The sequence below is a fragment of the Haliotis cracherodii genome, unplaced genomic scaffold (assembly GCF_022045235.1).
Source record: "Haliotis cracherodii isolate W230 unplaced genomic scaffold, xgHalCrac1.p SCAF_11, whole genome shotgun sequence".
NCBI classification, from domain to species: domain Eukaryota; kingdom Metazoa; phylum Mollusca; class Gastropoda; order Lepetellida; family Haliotidae; genus Haliotis; species Haliotis cracherodii.
In genome coordinates, this window is record NW_027266266.1 from 23190775 (window position 1) to 23208789 (window position 18015).

The 18015-nt window shown below is 38.8% G+C and overlaps 1 protein-coding gene across 1 annotated transcript; it reads right to left on the reverse strand.

The window, feature by feature from the left end:
- Positions 1–5911: 5911 nt before the first annotated feature.
- Positions 5912–7528, reverse strand: LOC139454952 (UDP-glucuronosyltransferase 2C1-like). Its single transcript, XM_071236549.1, has one exon. It carries the CDS (start codon positions 7526–7528, stop codon positions 5912–5914), a length of 1617 nt encoding a protein of 538 aa, XP_071092650.1.
- Between the last annotated feature and the right edge of the window lie 10487 nt (positions 7529–18015).

Genomic DNA, 18015 nt, shown 5'->3' on the forward strand with positions numbered 1-18015 from the left:
AACAATATTCTTGCTATTTTAAGGCGGCTTGTAAATTACGGAGTCTGGACAAGATAAAACAAATATGGTTCATAGTCTTTCGTTCGTTTGTTCGTGTATTTATTTACTTTTACCTTCCACTTTAAATGTTCGAGTAAAAAGAACAGACACACAGTGGAGTATGATAACTTTATGACGAAGAAAGTCTTCTACAGACGGTCTATCATTATGACAGCCATGAACACAAAACAATAAATTCCTCTAAATGAAAATACAAGCGGCAAAACCCTTTCCATAATCATAAGAAGTCCTTTGCAGAATTCCGACTATATCATAGCATGCCTGTGATGATACCAAGTGCTCTGCGGGTAGTATGACCTAAAATGGAGCATTTAAAACAGAAATACAAACATCACGTGATCACATTCTTCCTCAAGTGATTTTCAAGCAAATATAGATGATTCCTTGATCCAAATCTCACAATGGCGCTTATCACGAATCTGCACAAGATTCTTATCTGTAATGACCAATCGAACGATTCCCAAAAGTTGACACATCTAACGAAAACGGTTTTACGCCGCTTTTAGCAATATTCCAGCAATAAAACGGTCGGGTACACCAGAAATGGGCTTCCAACATTGTACCCATGTCGGGAATCGATCCCGGGTCTTCGGCGTGACTAGCGAACGCTTTAACCACAAGGCTACCCGACCGCCCCTTTTTTCTTCATAAGTGACATACAATATCGCTCAAAGCGTTAACCCTAAACCATTCACTAACACAAGAATAAAACCCATTTCCTGATGTTTAGAATTGTGTTGGTATGCATGTAAATACACCAATTACCAATATTCCAAATCATTTGGTTATATTTGCAGAAAGGCTTAGTTTGCGAATGTTGTAAAAATGAATTCATTTACATCAGTGCGTTATATGTAAATAAACATGAACAATTAAGTTCTTACTTTTATGAACAAAACAAGTGATTCTCTGAACAGGCATGAATATAGCAAGACAATCCTTTTGAAAGACAGTCTTTGCAAACACTTTCACAAAATTAGTTCCAAATAATTCTGGTGTTATAAGTCGTTTTTGCTACAGCACTGTAATGATAAATTTACACCCTGTACATCAAAGAAACACGTCATGAAAAATAGTATCCTTCAAAGCCCATCGTCCGTCAAATCTATATACCCTTATTGCACGTACAGTTTTGGCTGCCCAATTTCTTTTATCTTGTTCGCGTAGAGCATTGTGGTTTTGGACGATGTGTTTTGCATCTATTTAGCTTGAACTTTGGTTTTAAAATGTTTGCAAGTTCATGTTTAAATTGGTAAAGTGTCTTTTGGCCGTCATTTTTAATATAGTTTACAAACTTATTCAACATATTGTTGATGTGCAATTCGAAGTATCAATGATTTAAGATTTACTGAATTGGGTATTACAGAAAGGTGTTCTGAAATGTCCGAATGACTGGTATACTAGTTGCGTGGTTTTTTTTTCATGTTCATGTAGTCATTACGTGTCATACAAGCAGGCACATTCTTGGTATCAATAATCGTGTACATGTTCAATTAGTTTTTATCGTGTACATTGTCAATAAAGGAACATCATCACTGCCATAATCGCGATCGTTCACTTCTGTCCCCTAAGTCTGTAAAAACATTCTGGTTCTACTAGATGGTTTCTGTAAAATAACATGGCTTATCGGGGCTGTTCATGTACTCGAGGTCGTGGGAATAACTGTTGAAACATATGATAAGTGTAACTAAAGCTTCCTGATCCTTGGTCTTTTCTTTGTACTAATGACCAGGTTTCACGGATTGTGTTCAAATGGTAACAATAGTTTCAGTCCCGCACGTAGACTAACATCAAAACATGGAGGTAAAGAAAGTATGTAACCTTCAAGGCAATGGGAGACATGAGCTGGAAGGAATGGCCTTGCTATGGACTTACTGACCTCAGTCTGACCAGAAATAGGACCTCTATTTGATCTCATTCAGCTGTTAACATTTTGTTTAAATCTGTTTGTCCTATGAAGTAGGACGGCCACGTTACTATAATTTACAAGCTTCGGGTATGACAGGCCATAAAAGATAGACCGCATGTGTTAACAATGAAGACAATGTACACGGAGACAATCCTTGGTTAAAGAATTACGCCAGCTGTCTCTGAAAGGAACTGATATCCCTTGGCAACTTGAAGGGCAACATGTGTGCAGGTGTTTCTACCACTACATATTTGTGTTACAAACATTTCAGAATCATATCTGGAATATTATTTAGGTACGATCTGCATATCACAATTATATATATCATCATATGAAACGTCGTCAAATTATATGTGCACATATAGCTGATCTAATGCAATTTGAAACAATACCACAGACAGTATTTACGTATGAAGTCTATGTTGTAGTTATAAATGAAGGGGAAATATATATAATCAGTCAGGCATGATTAAAAGTTAAACAATACGGTACTTCGCTAGGTATTTCGTTAGATTTTATTTCCAAAGTAATACATCCAAAGATGTATGTATGTATGTATGTATGTATGTATGTATGTATGTATGTATGTATGTATGTATGTATGTAAATTTTAAAGGAGGATATGCTATAGATTTGGGTAATAGAAGATGGTATTTATTTGAGATATTTACAGTAGAATCCTTTCTAGCCTATATTTATTCGGCTTCTCCATGTCTGGAATAATTGATCTGTCAGTACTCCATCTACAGTTGAGCCTTGCCACTTTATATTAAGGTCCCCAGGTATGATAAATACTTTGCGTTAAGTAAACTTTCTACAGTGCTAATATTGGCGTCCATTTTAATAAAATCACTAACTAGTTTTGTTAATGTAACATTCCCCACACTTCAGGGGCATACGACAAGGAAGGAAAAATCATAACATCAAATACTTTAAAAATACAGTCAAGTGCAAGAAGAATATTTCGTGCTTTTTCAGAGTATAATAAGTGCATTAGTGGCATTCTCTGAGAGGGACTTTACAGCAAACACAAATTTTCTACTTTTATGGAATTTTATGCCTAAGTAATTATAGAAATCATCAATTTCCAGCTTACTATTACATACGTCAAGTTGTATAACCAAGATAATAATTTTAGTTTTGGAAATGTTAACATTAAGCTTCCACTTTTCGCAGTAACTATACAACGTGTAAAAGACTTTTGTCGGGATCTTGGATTGTTGCTTAGCAGAACAATATCGTCCGCGAACAAAAGTAACAAAAATTGTATACATAATGTGCATGTTTCATCCGAATAAGACACCTTCATCAACATGGTTCTTTAGCCAGGGTTCTAAATCGTTGAAAACATAGAAAAGAAAGGGGAGGTACATTGTCCCATATTTTAGTAATTATGACCAAAGCCAACCCAACCCGACACTATAGGGGATAGTATGTGATTGAAATATAAGTAGCTGGTTAATCCTAATTTAAGTTTGGAATACCAGTAAAGAGCTCACCAATGCAAACTCGGTATTGTTAAAGGACGGTAATTGTTTGGACCAGATTGGTCACTTTTTTGCTTATATATTGGCTTAATTATGCCGGTGAGCCTAGGGATAATACATGTGGAGAATGGTTGTGTGAGGGGTGGCCCCAATGTGTCAAAAGCATCAATAAGGTAAAAAATAAATATTGTCAATTAAATCTAGGCCATGTGTTTTGTTTCATGAGTTTAATCCCCTCTCGGATTTCATCCAACAAACGTCTTCAAAACAGTAGTATCTAAAGTGGCCGTTTCAATGGAATATGTTAGAATGTCGTCATTATGTGTGTCTTTAATAAGTTATAAATGAAGCAACAAACCCTTTCCATATCCAATAGATGTTATGTTATGTCAGTATAGGTGACATCTTTAGAGAAATATTTATGTTATACAATAATTGGTGAAACATGTGATATATTATTATAATTATAATTATTTCTCTGAAAATAAAGGATACAATAATAAATGAAGTACAGACTCATAAACATTTAGGAGTACATTATTTTGAAAACACGTAGTACCCAAGCTGCTTGGTTCAGACACTGTCTTTCTGAGTCAAGACATGCATCTGATTGAGAACGAAGAAATCCAGATAGCTGCTCATTAAAAAGTATACATGGGAATGATCAATTTTATTTTAGACATACACTGAACCGCAAAAGAAACGTCACCCCTAGTAACATTGCATGAAAAGTTGTCATTGAAATATCTGGGTAATTTTTGTCAAAGTATCTGAAATTTAACATTACCTTGTCCGTACAAATGGAATTTGATGATAAAAAACAAAGCAGATGACAATAAAACCGATCGCCCAAACGCCTCATGGCAACGGCCATGGTAACCCGATGCACGTGAGTTCCGTGCAAATTGAAATGCACATGCGTTCCCCAGTTTCCTGCCCTATAAAAATCCACCCAGATCGGATAACATCTATTCGTTATTGAATTGCAACCCCATGCCAAGACTGACAAGAAATCAGCGACACCAAGCCCTTGGACGATTGCAAGCTTGACAAACCGCCCGGCACGTAGCCAATGCGTTTCAAGTCCACGTAAGGACCATATACAGGCTGCAGAAACGGTACCAGACCACCAACACTACAGATAACCGACCACGTAGTGGAAGACCAAGGGTCACCACCCGACAGCATCTTCAAGATCTCTTTGTTACTGCTGCGGAAACTGCTCAACAGACCATGGGGACACATCGGCGACACATTAGTGCGGACACCGTGCGTCGACATTTGACGAGCAGACACTTCCACTGTCACAGGCCACACTGAGGACCCATTCTGACACCAGGTCATCGCCGGGACCGTCTTCAGTGGGCAACACACGCCGTGGGGAGCGTTATTCGGATGCTTGTGTTCTTGAGAGAGACTCGTGGGGTGGTCCAAGCATCATGGTGTGGGGTGAAATTGGTATTGCACCGAGGGTCGGCCCTGTGATCTTGATCAGAACATCGGTCCAGGGAGAGGCAATGGTGTCTCAGCAGCTCGGTACATTGATCAAGTCTTGAGGCCACACGCCATACCTCATTTGACACGTCGCCGCAACAACGAGATTCAGCATGATAACGCCCGTGCCCACACTGCGGGAGCAACAAGAGACTTGCTCCAGCAGAATGGCATCAGAACCATGCAGTGGCCTGCCCTCAGTCCCGATTTAAATGCCATTGAGCACCTGTGGGGCGAGATTCAAAGACGGCTGAATGACGTCCGACCAAGGCCGACTACTGCAGCTGGGTGTGGGCTCAAGTGCCTATGACCTTCATCAACCGCCTCATCCATTCCATGTATCGACGTTGCACGGTAGCCATCAATGCACATGGCGAAAACACGAGATACTTACTTGCGATGGCATTTTCTCAAAGACTAGTGTTGTGTTTCACTTTAAGAACATTTGACACTTTAATTTCAACCTTGATGATCAGTTTTGCCAAGTTTCATCCTTTTAATATGTCTCAAAGTATGTTTACAGTGTTTGGACAAATAAGGTTTCACACATATATCCATGGTGACGTTTCTTTTGCGGTTCAGTATAATTGCAAATGTAAATATAATTTCCCATAGGTGATGTCGCCTGTGGGCGTATAATACAGCAATTCCACACCTAATTCCAAACATGGGGGCATACATGGAAATGCACAATTTCATGCAGTTTCACTCTAGATAGACCTGTGGAAAGATCTACCAGACCATATGACCTACAGCCAACAACCAACAACCACCATCCTTCATTCGCAAACCAATCGCTATCCAGAACCCACCATCCAGCACCCGTTACCAACCGACCGCCTTCCAATACCCAGTCCCGATGCCAACACTGGGTTTAAACCATGACCATCTTGTTCATTTAATTAGGTAGATCGTTTAGCAAAATGGTTCAGTTTTATTAAACACTGCATGTAAGACAGGTTTAGTCCACTTTCGGTTTTCCTGAAGAGAGAATATGATACTGTACCCACTTGAAGAAAAAATGTGCAATCAAAACAAATAGCCAAATGACTATGACAGTCATTATTAGCAGAAAGAGAAAAACATCCACGCATAAATATTTATACCAGGGTAGATCAAGTCCTGGAGAACGAATGTGAGAGTCGCCATATTTGATCACATGATCGATCCAGTAGGCTACTTCCTGTCGAGGATTTAATGGTCGGTCGCGGAATATCCTTGACGATTTTTTTATGTTTTCTTTGTAAGACTTGTTTTCTATCACTAAGTTTATAGACGATGCAAACTTGCTTGCTGTATCATCCTGTAAATCTAGTCCCAGGCCCCACCCCTTGCTCACTAATCGCTTAACGTTGTATGGTTGATCCGAAAAAATTGGAACTCCGATCAAGGGCACTCCGTGGTATATAGACTCATACTGTCCGTTAGATCCACAGTGAGAAATAAACAGTTTGGTTTTGGGATGACCAAGTAGATCGTTTTGAGGAAACCATTTAGAAATCAAAAACTTTGAAGAATTGGTTTTGACATCAGATCTCCATACAACGTCATACTTTGTCATGGAAAATGCTTTCAAAAGTTTATCAGAGAGGTGTGATGGAAGCTGCCTCAAGCTTCCCCCAAAGGACACGACAACCACTCCGTGTTGAGACTTTTCATAGAATTCATGGAACTTTCCTTGTAAAGGTTGTGAATCCCGTGTTGACAGTCCACCCACCAGTTTCGAGTTAGGCATAAGAGGTCTAGGGTAATCGGCCACAACATCCTGTTCGATGAACCACAGTTGAGCTTGTTCCATAAGACGGCTGAAAGGGACATAAGGTTTCTCGGGGGCGTATCTTGCCACATCAGTTTCAGATACATGTGGCCTAAAGTTAGAAGCAATGAAGTGAATCAGAGTGTTGGCGAGTCTTTGCATAAAGGTCATCTCTGCCGTTTCCCCCAAGCCAGTGAAGGGGATAAAGGATGGAAAGAAGGGGGACCCCGACCGCCATGAATCCTGAATGATGCTGATGTAACAGAAGGGAATATTGAGTCTATAGGGGATGATTGTATAGGCCAAACCAACAACCCCATCCACGATTGCCAGGTCGAAATTTTTGGCTTTTACATTCTCAAAAAAGGTAACGTCGGTCAAAACCATGTGATTGAGTTCTCCCAGGGCTGTGAAGAATGACAAAGGAGGTGCTCTTCTGTCCATGTATTTTGTGAGCTTGTCTATTAGCAGATGAATGTAATCTGTTGGCGAATTAGGGTTTGGTATTGCAGGTTTGTCTGGGTAAAGATATGCATCCATAAGATATCGATTAATCTTCTTGTCAGCATCATAATCTCCCAGTGCTTCCATTTTAATTAGGTTCAGACTGCTGTTTCCAAGGATCCCCTGCGACTCAAGGACACCCGGATAAGCAACCCATAATTCGTGGCCATACTTGCGTAGTTCTCCTGTGACCCAGCAGAGAGACTGGATGTGACTGTATTGGGGAAAGGGGAGGAACAGAACACGTCCCGCCTGGCTCAGGTTGATCACCACGCCCACTGCCAAGAACACCGATATGTGCAGAGACGAAATCATCATTTTCTTTTACCTGAAGTGTACAATTAGTTTCATGTAGTTTCATATAAATCCAGAGATGATTAAGGGTTGATATTCTCCGACGTCATTTGAAGTTATTACGATTTAAAACCAACCATTGCCTGAATATGATATATTACTCCGAGAAATGTAATTCATGAAATAGCTTACAGCCGTTTAAGAGAGAAAAATGAGCATTTTATTATTTATTCGCTGCGGGAACGCATCACAACACTTTACCGATAAGTATGCTCTTTCGGTATTCTGAACGAAATCGTATATCAAATGAAAAGAAATTGTCCTACATAATGAGGGGCTGTTCAATAAATATTCTTAGTGGCCTGAGATTGTTTTTAGATAGCATATCCTATCAGCACTTCAACACAACAAATCTGAAAGGTGAAGCAGACTCACAACATTAACATTTAGGTCATCAGGTGAATTTTAAAGGAGCACTGATCTTTGGCTTCTTCTCGACTGTCTGACACTGACCGCTAGGGCTCACCAGCTGCCGTGAGTCGATTTGCTCGCTAGCGCAACTGAGCGTGACAAGAGACTGGGCTACCGTCTGCAAGGACAGCTAAATAAACTTGGAGGCAATTTTTGTTTTACGCATTTTTGAACACTGATTGGTTACCCGTGAAGATTTCGACAAAGGGCGCCTGTTAATTAATTTCTTCAGCCTACACAAACAAAAAGAACGGTGGAAGTTCATCGGATGTCGTCTTTTGGAAATACCTCTGATGGTTATAGTTTAATAATATAAAAAATTCCCTGCAGTGAAAGCATTTTCGGATTTCGGATTACGTGGATAATACTATTACTACTCCTTTTTTGTCATCCATGTTTTCTGGTATAACCCTACACTTGTGTATTTGTCATCATTTACTTGATGCTCAGTTAATAAATTTATTACAGGTATAATTAGTGGTAGCACTGCTCAGATTACTTGATAAAGTTTCCCATTTGGCATGTCTTGTGTCTGGGGTAATTATTCAATCTAAATCCAGGTTTAAAGTGAGGTGAAATGTGTGTTATGTAATATGCACGTGGCAGCCCAGCAGAGATAAAAGATCAGTTGATTTACTTTTTTGTAAATCAACGTATCTTTCCTAGCCATCAAAGGATCAACAGAAAATACGTTGATTTATTAATCACTGTTATCGTGCAAAGTGGATATGTCAAAAGTAAGTGTTTACATGTGAAGGTTAACTAAAGCTAAGGTTATACACTCATCATGGCGTGAGGTGCCGATGCAAAATCAACTTACTTTGTTCAAAGGGTTAACCAATAATACGTCAATTGATTACTCCTTGTTATCTAACTCAATGAGTGAGTGAGTGAGTATGGTTTTACGCCGCTTTTGGAATTATTCCAGCAATATCACGGCGGGGGACACCAGAAATGGGCTTCACACATTGTACCCATGTCGGGAACCGAACCCGGGTCTTCGGCGTGACGAGCGAACGCTTTAACCACTAGGCTACCCGACCGCCCCTCTAACTCAATGATGTTTTTTTAAAGAACCGTGGACATTTTGAAAGTAGTTGTCACGTGGGCTTTCTCAGCTGACCTGTGAGACTTGACACCTATGTGAAACAACTGAAACAAACACGGGTTATAATATCCCGGAACTATATATATATTTTTAAATATTTGATTGTTACAGAGACACGTGACATTGAATAAGTTTCTTTGTACACCTGCAGACGTGTGGGATATTGTTCCTTTATGTTGATATTCACGGATACATTCTCCGAACAAGGAAGCTGCCTAAAATTATGCATATAACTTTGGTAGGTTGTAATTATGATATTTGCATTTTGTTTTCATTCATTTGCTGTAGCATTGAACAGAATCATTCTTGTTCGTCTACGTCTTGGATGGGAAGATCTTCGATGCGCGATAGACGTTGTTTTCACAAGTATTTTCCTTCGTAAGCGTGTCTATGTTACAGTCATTGTGTAAAATGTAATTCACTCTGGCAATTTATAAAATGTCTAAATGTACTCAACAACAAAAGTTCCTGTGACACCAATATTTTAGTGTATTTTTCAAACGAGTTAAGTTTGGTTTTCAATATTGTAGTACATGTATGGAATCAAGTCACAAAAACGCAACTGCTACAGAAAAACATGCATTGCATGCAAATGTTGACTTTTATGCAAGCCCCATGCATTTCACTACCCAAGAATGGGTATAAAAACATGTGCGTTAACGGGATTCCATATGCATTGTTTAGCAACGTGCTGACAACAACCACTCAGAAAAACAACAAAATTACGCAATTATTCAACATTACGAAATGCCACGCCTGTCCGAAAATGAGCATCTGCGAGCCATTGGTATGCTTGAAGCAGGATCGAGTCAACGTGATGTTGCAAGACAATCTAACGTACACAGAAACACCATTTGGTGTTTATGGTAACGTTGGCAACAGACAAATGCAGTCAGGGACAAGTGGGGACAAGTTCTATTGACTGACGAGTCTCGTTTTCACCTCAGCCACAGCGATGGACGGTTTCGAGTGTACCGACGTCGAAGTGAACGTCACGTCAATCATTCTGTCATGGAAGAAGATCGGTTTGGGGGCGGCAGCGTTATGGTATGGGGTGGGATTACGGCAAGACAGAGGACCCGTTTGAAAGTGGTAGAGGGAAATATCAATAGACAGCGCTACCGCGATGAGACCATCGGCCCGTTTTTTGCGTCGTCATGGCCCAGGCATTACCTTTCAATATGACAACGCCCGGCCTCATATTGCTCGACTTGTTCAGGATTCTCTTCAACAAAATAACGTAAGTGTCATCCCCTGGCCGGCTCGCTCCCCTGATCTCTCTCCAATCGATCACATGTGGGATGAGATGGATTGGCGCCTTCGACGTCAACCAGGTGTTCCACAGACACGGCAGGAACATGCTTCAGCAGATATCACAAAATCCATATATACAAGCTTGTCTATGCTTTGGAAAGATGATATATCCAAAGCATATACAAGTTTTGAATGATGAGATGTACTAGTGAGTGAGTGAGTGAGTTGGGTTTAACGCCGCTTTTAACAGTATTCCAGTTATATCGCGGCGTGTCAGCTTAATATGGGAGGAAAGCCCGAAGTGATGCAGGTCTCAGATGAGATATACTAAAATATACAAGTTTGTATATATGACATATACAAAAATATGCAAGTTTGTATATATGATGGATCCAAAGTTGTTTTTCTTTGTATATATCAGTAAAGGGAGATAATCGTTATGTATTCGTGTAAACTTATTGGCGAATGTATATGTGCAAAATGAAGAGTTTTAAGTTGAGCACTGTGTTGCTTTGTAAATGTAAATGGTAAAGGGGGATATTGCTATGTATTTTTCTATAACTGTTTTGTATGTGCAAAACGCCGATCAAAATTATTAGCCAGTTACAAATAAAACTGATATAGTGGCGTGTAACATTACTGGAATGTTTAATTAGTACTCCTTACTGTTAGCGGGAGTCCTTTCTCACCTTGCAATGATATTGACGGGTAAGCGATTGAGGCGTCTGGTACTTTTCCTGGCGCGGTGCTTATAAGTAATTATGACATGGTTTATATTTGTTTAGGATGTTACGAAATTAAAGATATCTATTTCTTTTGAGTGATTTAGTGATTGTTGTTTAACGCCGCATCAACAATCGTCTAGCTATTCGCGTCGATTGTTCCCAAGAATTATTGCTCACATTTAACCGTCCCGTTATTTTGCAGATTGTTCTCTTCATTGGTGAAATGGTACACACCTAATCCTATTCACTTCCCCAAACATTGTTAGATATGTATGCAAACTGATCAACCTGTATTATGATATTTGATAAGAATGTGATTTTATGGAATGTGTCAAGGTTGCCATAGTGCTTTACTAAAACGCGTGTGCGAGCATGTGCACGTGCATGTATATTTGTTTCGCGAGGTGCTCGTGTGATATATTCTGCTATAATCCACGGGGTATGGGAGGGGAAGGGGGAATGGGGGGATCTGTACAAGATGTTAATGTATTCATACTTCTCACGATCTCCAGATAATCTGCGTAAAGCTCCATAAACCTTTCGAGTTGTTTGCGTACACAAATTCTATAATCCAATATGCGTAATAACCTCATGTCGCTTTTCAGCTCGCGCACACAGATGTTTTTACATATCTTTTCTTACTGACTGAATGCAGGCATCGCGTACAAAAGAATTCCACTGTAGTGAATAATGCACAACTGTGCAACATCTTGGTTGGTTGGTTGGTTGTTTAACGCCGCACTCAGCAATATTCCAGCTATATGACGACGGTCTGTAAATAATCGAGTCTGGACCAGACAATCCAGTGATTAATATCATGAGCATCGATCCACGCAATTGGTATCGATGACATGGATTAACCAAGTCACCGAGCCTGACCACCCGATCCCGTTAGTCGCCTTTTACGACAAGCATAGTCGCCTTTTACGGCAAGCATGGGTTGCTGAAGACCTATTCTACCCCGGAATCTTCACGAGTCGTGCAACATCTTGCTCATTGTGACTTGTATCACTGTAACGAAGTTATGTAACACATGAACACATGTTGTTGTAGAAGTTAAAAACTAAATCAGTATACAAGTACAATTATTTTGAACAAGGTCCACTCGTAGGTTTGTAATTAAGGATTGACTGTGTATTTTTTTCGGTTCATTGAGGTATGAATCGAAAAACCGATGTGCAAACTGTATGAATCCGTGTAGCGGATTACAGTGGCTTCCAAGGTCCGCTTCATACGGCTACGTTATTTGCAATTTTCAAATTGCGAAAGACATCTGACCAGACTGCGTCGAAACGCCTTCGTAACGCAGGTCTTAGAGCTCGAAGTTTGTCAGACAAAAGAGTTGTTTTGACGTCAACTGAGCCGCAAGCAGTATATGCCCCAAACAGCGATGGAACATTGTTCACCGACATTTGGTCGAGCGATTTATGCCGCACTGAGAATATGAGTAAGCTAGGGTGCACCGCCATCGGCAGATCGACAGATTTGGCTTTGGCAGCAAAATAATATAGGCAAATTTCTTTCACACTAGTAGAATATACCTAGTGCCAGGCAACTGAACGACCCAAGACTATTGTGATGAAACTCTTCAGCCGCATGTTGTTTTCATCAAGTTATCCATCAACACGACAATGCTAGACTGCATACAACATGTGTAACTGTTGATCTAACTTCTATGAAATCAAAAGGCAGGAGAAGTATTCTCATCATTCAGGAAATAAAACATGAAAGAGAAAGAGTTTGAAAGAAAAACAGCCCGCTCACTTTTGAGAATTTATTTTACGCTGTTCCCCATAGTACATAGTGCTTTTTGAAGATATCTATTTGTACTTTAGGGAACAAAAAAATGTACTTACCGCAAGCTCCCACTTTGATCTTGTCACTTCCGACAACGAATCGTAAAAGAGAAATCCTGTATATAAACGGACATACATGTTATTTTAACAGACGCGTTGTACATGAATAGCGAGTGAGTGAGTATGGTTTTACGCCGCGTTTGGCAATATTCCAGCAATATCACGGCGAGGGACACCAGAAATGGGTAAACACATTGTACCCATGTCGGGAATCGAACCCGGGTTTTCGGCGTGACGAGCGAACGCTTTAACCACTAGGCTACCTGACCGCCCCACATGAATACAAAAGAAGGCGTGCAAATCATCATATTTACAACCTTGATCAACTTCTATTCCCTCTTATCAAAAAAGATTCCATACATATATCTTACATAAGACACAAAACGTGGATTGATCATTTATTGTGAACAATCAATTATAACCAAGCAATGATTATTTCCATAGGGCTTGGGGGCAGAATAGGTACCAGATTTGGGCACAGCATCATTGTTGCCCTACTAACTAGTTTATATCAATTAACCGTAGCATCTAATGCTATTTGGTTGATATCTAATATACATGTGCACTTGCTGCATATGATTTGTGATTATAGGTGAGACTGCTACCTTACATAACATGTTATTTAAATACAGCCCTATCAAGTTAGTGAGCATATATTGGTGGCAAAAATTCACATACACGACCACAATTACATTGTAGAGTAGTAGTTGTAGTAAGTGAGCTAAAGTTTCATTTCATTCCTTTTATATTAATGTGTATTCGTAGCAAACAGACAGGCACTGTCTTGGTAGAAAGGTCATGATGCCCACAGTACAATTCACACTTACGACTAATTAATAAACTATCTAAGAACAAAGGAAATGTTTTACTTCTTTTATCCATTTAGTGCCCACTAAAATGGTTGTGTTGTCTCTAATAACATTGTTTTATTTACCATTCCTTAGAATGAGACCGTGATATGACAAGACCTATCCGCTCAATGGGAAAAGTTACAGTCTCTGGTGCAACGAACCATGACCAGTGTTTTTAAAACTTTAGTTCTTTGTTCTTACATGTATGCTATTTATCAACAATACTTGTTTTGGTGTCAGATGTGGATCTATGCCACCGTTTTAATTATTCGAATATTTTTTGACAATTTTTTTCGGTAAAATATGCAGAGTTTATGTAATTTTATGACCAGGTAAAGATGAAATATCATTTGTTTTAAAAAATGATGAATAAGCCAAACATGACGTCTGTTGTAGTCGCACCATTGGTTTGACGTCATATCACCTTACAATAAGTGCATGTTGTATGTCAGGATAATTATAATATGACAACTACATGCTTCTTATGATACTCAGTAATGGAGGACATGAGTGCACATCAACAAATGTTAAGTACATATAATTGTATAATTATATATCATAAACGTTCTTTTATCTTAAGCACTTGTTCGAACTCCAATGCTCAATGTGTGAATGTGAACATGTCAAAACGTAGATTCTTACATGTAGCTGTACACCTTGAAGAAGATTAAGGGTAGTCCTGATTTCTCAAGCAGAAAGGGCATGTCAAACAAACAACACTGGCCATCCAAGCGGAATGACATACTTTATTTTTTAACTGATACTTTTAACGATTACCTGAAACTAGAAACATGCTTAAACATGTGGGTTAACTCCCTCACACGTTTATATGAATGCTGGTTATGTGTGGAAGCTTTATATAATCTAATGACTATACTGTTATATTATGAACAGATAGGTTTGTTTTAAGGAACTGATTCACATAACTACGTTTCCATAAACATGTAAATAATCCTCGCCCCGACATACGCTACCCTAAGAATACTTAAAAGTCAATTCCTGAGTAAATTCGAGGTTATGAATTTTCATTTTCTGTGGACAAATAGTTTGTTTATCACGTTTCCATAAACATATAAATAATCCTCGCCCCGACATACACTACCCTAAGAATACTTAAAAGTCAATTCATGAGTAAATTCGAGGTTATGAATTTTCATTTTCGGTGGACAAATACATGTAGTTTGTTTTAGATCTAGTCTGTGTTTACAAGGGAAATTCATTGTCTTTCACCATCTGCTGGAATTGCCGCCGTGAACGATACAATGATATGCAAGCTTTTTAAAGGATGGTAGATATTCAGAATAAATTCAGTTGAATACTAAACCAAACTTTAAGTTTCATTCTATGACTTTTCTCTAGTTTGTACAGAATTACAGCTTTTTAAACATTCTGACAACATGCACAAACCTGAAATCCACGTATCCGGGTCACCGTGACCTTTTAGCGCTGACTCAGCCCTTTTTGTTATTTTATCAACTGCCGTCCAGCCAATATTATGGATGAAATCGTCTTTTTTGTCAGTATTATAACGTTTTGGGGCATTTGTAAGTTGATCCGACTGTTGATTATCGTTAGCTGGGGTTTCGTGATTCATTGTGGAAGATTTAAGGTAACATTTTATGGGACAATGAACATATGAGTACAAAGGGTTAAAGTCTAAAACTTTCAGGTTTGTAAGTAAAGATAAGCATGACTGACTGCACAAAACATAATCAACTGTACTTTTGTCACAACATGTTACCCTGCCTTCCGAACCGTCAACACCTATTCTTCCATTGCAAATAAACAAATTCAGGTTTTTACACATATCAAGAAACTTGTATCCATGATTATTAATTTTACCTAAATCCTGAGATGTTCTTAATTTAGGAAAATTTCCATCAAAAACATATTCCGGTGTAAATTCACAAGACAACTCAACCATTCACAAGACAATTCAACCAGATCCATATCAAGCTCTTTGAGAAGATTTTCATCGGAACTAATAAAATCATTTAAAGAACCTGTTTCTGCGTTAAAATCTCCAAATAAAATTATATTTTTGCTTTCACTAAGCAGTTCCAGAATATCCTTTTCACATTCATAAAAAGCGTCGGAAGTATAAGTACTTTGAACCTTCCGGGGGAATATATACAACCCCAAGAAAGATATCCTTGTCTGTACTAAACAATATTTTTGATATTTTAACCAACAGGATAGACTCATTTCTTTTGTCAAGTACTGATACGTACATGTACTTAGAATAGCTATTTTTGACAGCAATGGCGATTCCGCCTGATCTTCTCCCAGCATTTTCTCTATGTTGGGTATATAAAGAGTAACCTTGTATCTCTAAATCGTCTAAAAAGCCTGTTTTAGTTTCTTGTAAACCACAAATATCTTGTCCCTGGAGCAGTTCAACACATTCTAGGTAGAATAGTCGCTTTCGCAACCCGCAAACATTTAAACTTAAGAGATTAAAGGTATTTAAACCTTGTGAGACTGAATAATTGTCAAAAGGATTTACCATATCATCAACATCATTATCATCATCATCATCATCATCATTGCGATCATCATTGTCATCAGTATCGTCATCATCATCGTCGCTGTCATCATCATTATCATCTACATCGTCTTCAACATCGCTATTATCATCATTGCTATCATCATCATTGTCATCAGTAACAATATCATTAACAGCATTTTTTTGTGGTCATTGTTAATAGCATCACAAACACCATCGTTAACATAAATATTAGTGTTATTGATAACATTGTCGTTTGGAAGGTTGGTATCCTTATTAGTGTATTGTTTTAAACACTTATTGTTAGTACTGTTCATTAAAAGATTATCATGAGAGAAATGTTGTTGATATTGTTGTATGTCGTTGTTGTCGTCAATGCTAATAATGAAAACTGTACTGTGTTATATTTGACCGACATTCCGCGTCAGAGATCGTCATTAAAGAGACACTGACAGTTTCTAGTTGTGACGACACTGAATGTTTTATTCCATGGAGATGGAGATTAGACACAGTATTAGTATGACGTACCTCGTTAGAAATGCTCGTGTCTTCAGTAAAGTTTGGTTGTTTGTTGTGGTTGACAGCGTGACCATGCTCGTAACCACCATGGCGTCTCCAGATGACAGCCTGCCTCGATGTCGCTTCTGACGTTGTTAGTGAGGCTCTATACGGGGGTGGCGGTGTAACTTAATCGAGCTTATTGTCAATATAAAGTTTGTCGACAACGATTTAGGCACGCTTGCCTTCTTGCCTTGCTGATTGAAATAAAGGCATTAGCACTAGGGGGAACTGCTCGACTATTCCATATGGTTTGTTCTTGAGTTCTTTCCCGCATCGTTTGACAGCATCCCGTCCTTTAGTATGTACGAATGCGGCTATGATAGGCCGGGGTTTAACTTGCTCGCCGGGGGACCGGGGTTTCCGAATGGGACCGATTCTGTGGACTCTCTTAAAGGATATATCATCGCTGTCCATTTCATGTTCAATAAAGTCTCTGATAACCCGTTCGCAGGCTTCTGGGACATTTTGTTTCCTGAGTAGAGATCTGATTTGACGGTTTTCCTCTCCCCCTGTCGAGCCTCAGGAATATTAGTGAAAATGAGGTTGTCCCGCATAGAACGACATCTCTGGTCAATGATTCTTTAAGGTGCACATTTTCTGATTTTAGCTCAACAATCACAATATTACAAGTGTTGTTTCAATTTAATCCACTAGATCACACTTACTGGCATGCAACAATCTTACCTTATTCACCTTTAAACTCAAATCTGAACAACTAAGAATACTCTTTCACAGAATGTAGGCGAATGTATTTATAATAATTTATTATACATGGAAGTGTTTTATGCGAAATGTTTTCCTTTATCATTCAAGTTAAAATTCCATATAATTTGGCATTCTTGTTGAGTCTTCGCTCACAACAGAAAAAGTTTTTCTCGTATCCTTCATTGCATGTATATTTTGTATTGGAATAACAATATTTGTCAATGTCTGTCAAATGACATTTGAAGATATTGGGATACTCAAATAGCATAAAGTAATCTAATGATCTCTGTCTTTATATTAGTAGTGGGCACTTCCTTTCCCTAGAAGACGTCTAATTGGTAACAACGTTGTCAATAGTGTTTAATCCTTGCCCGATAAGTTAAACGGGTTTTAATGCCTAAATATGGTTGTATCCTAAGCTTGTTTCGGAATTGTTTAGAATGAAAACGTTTAAGATTTAATTAGCAAAGAAAA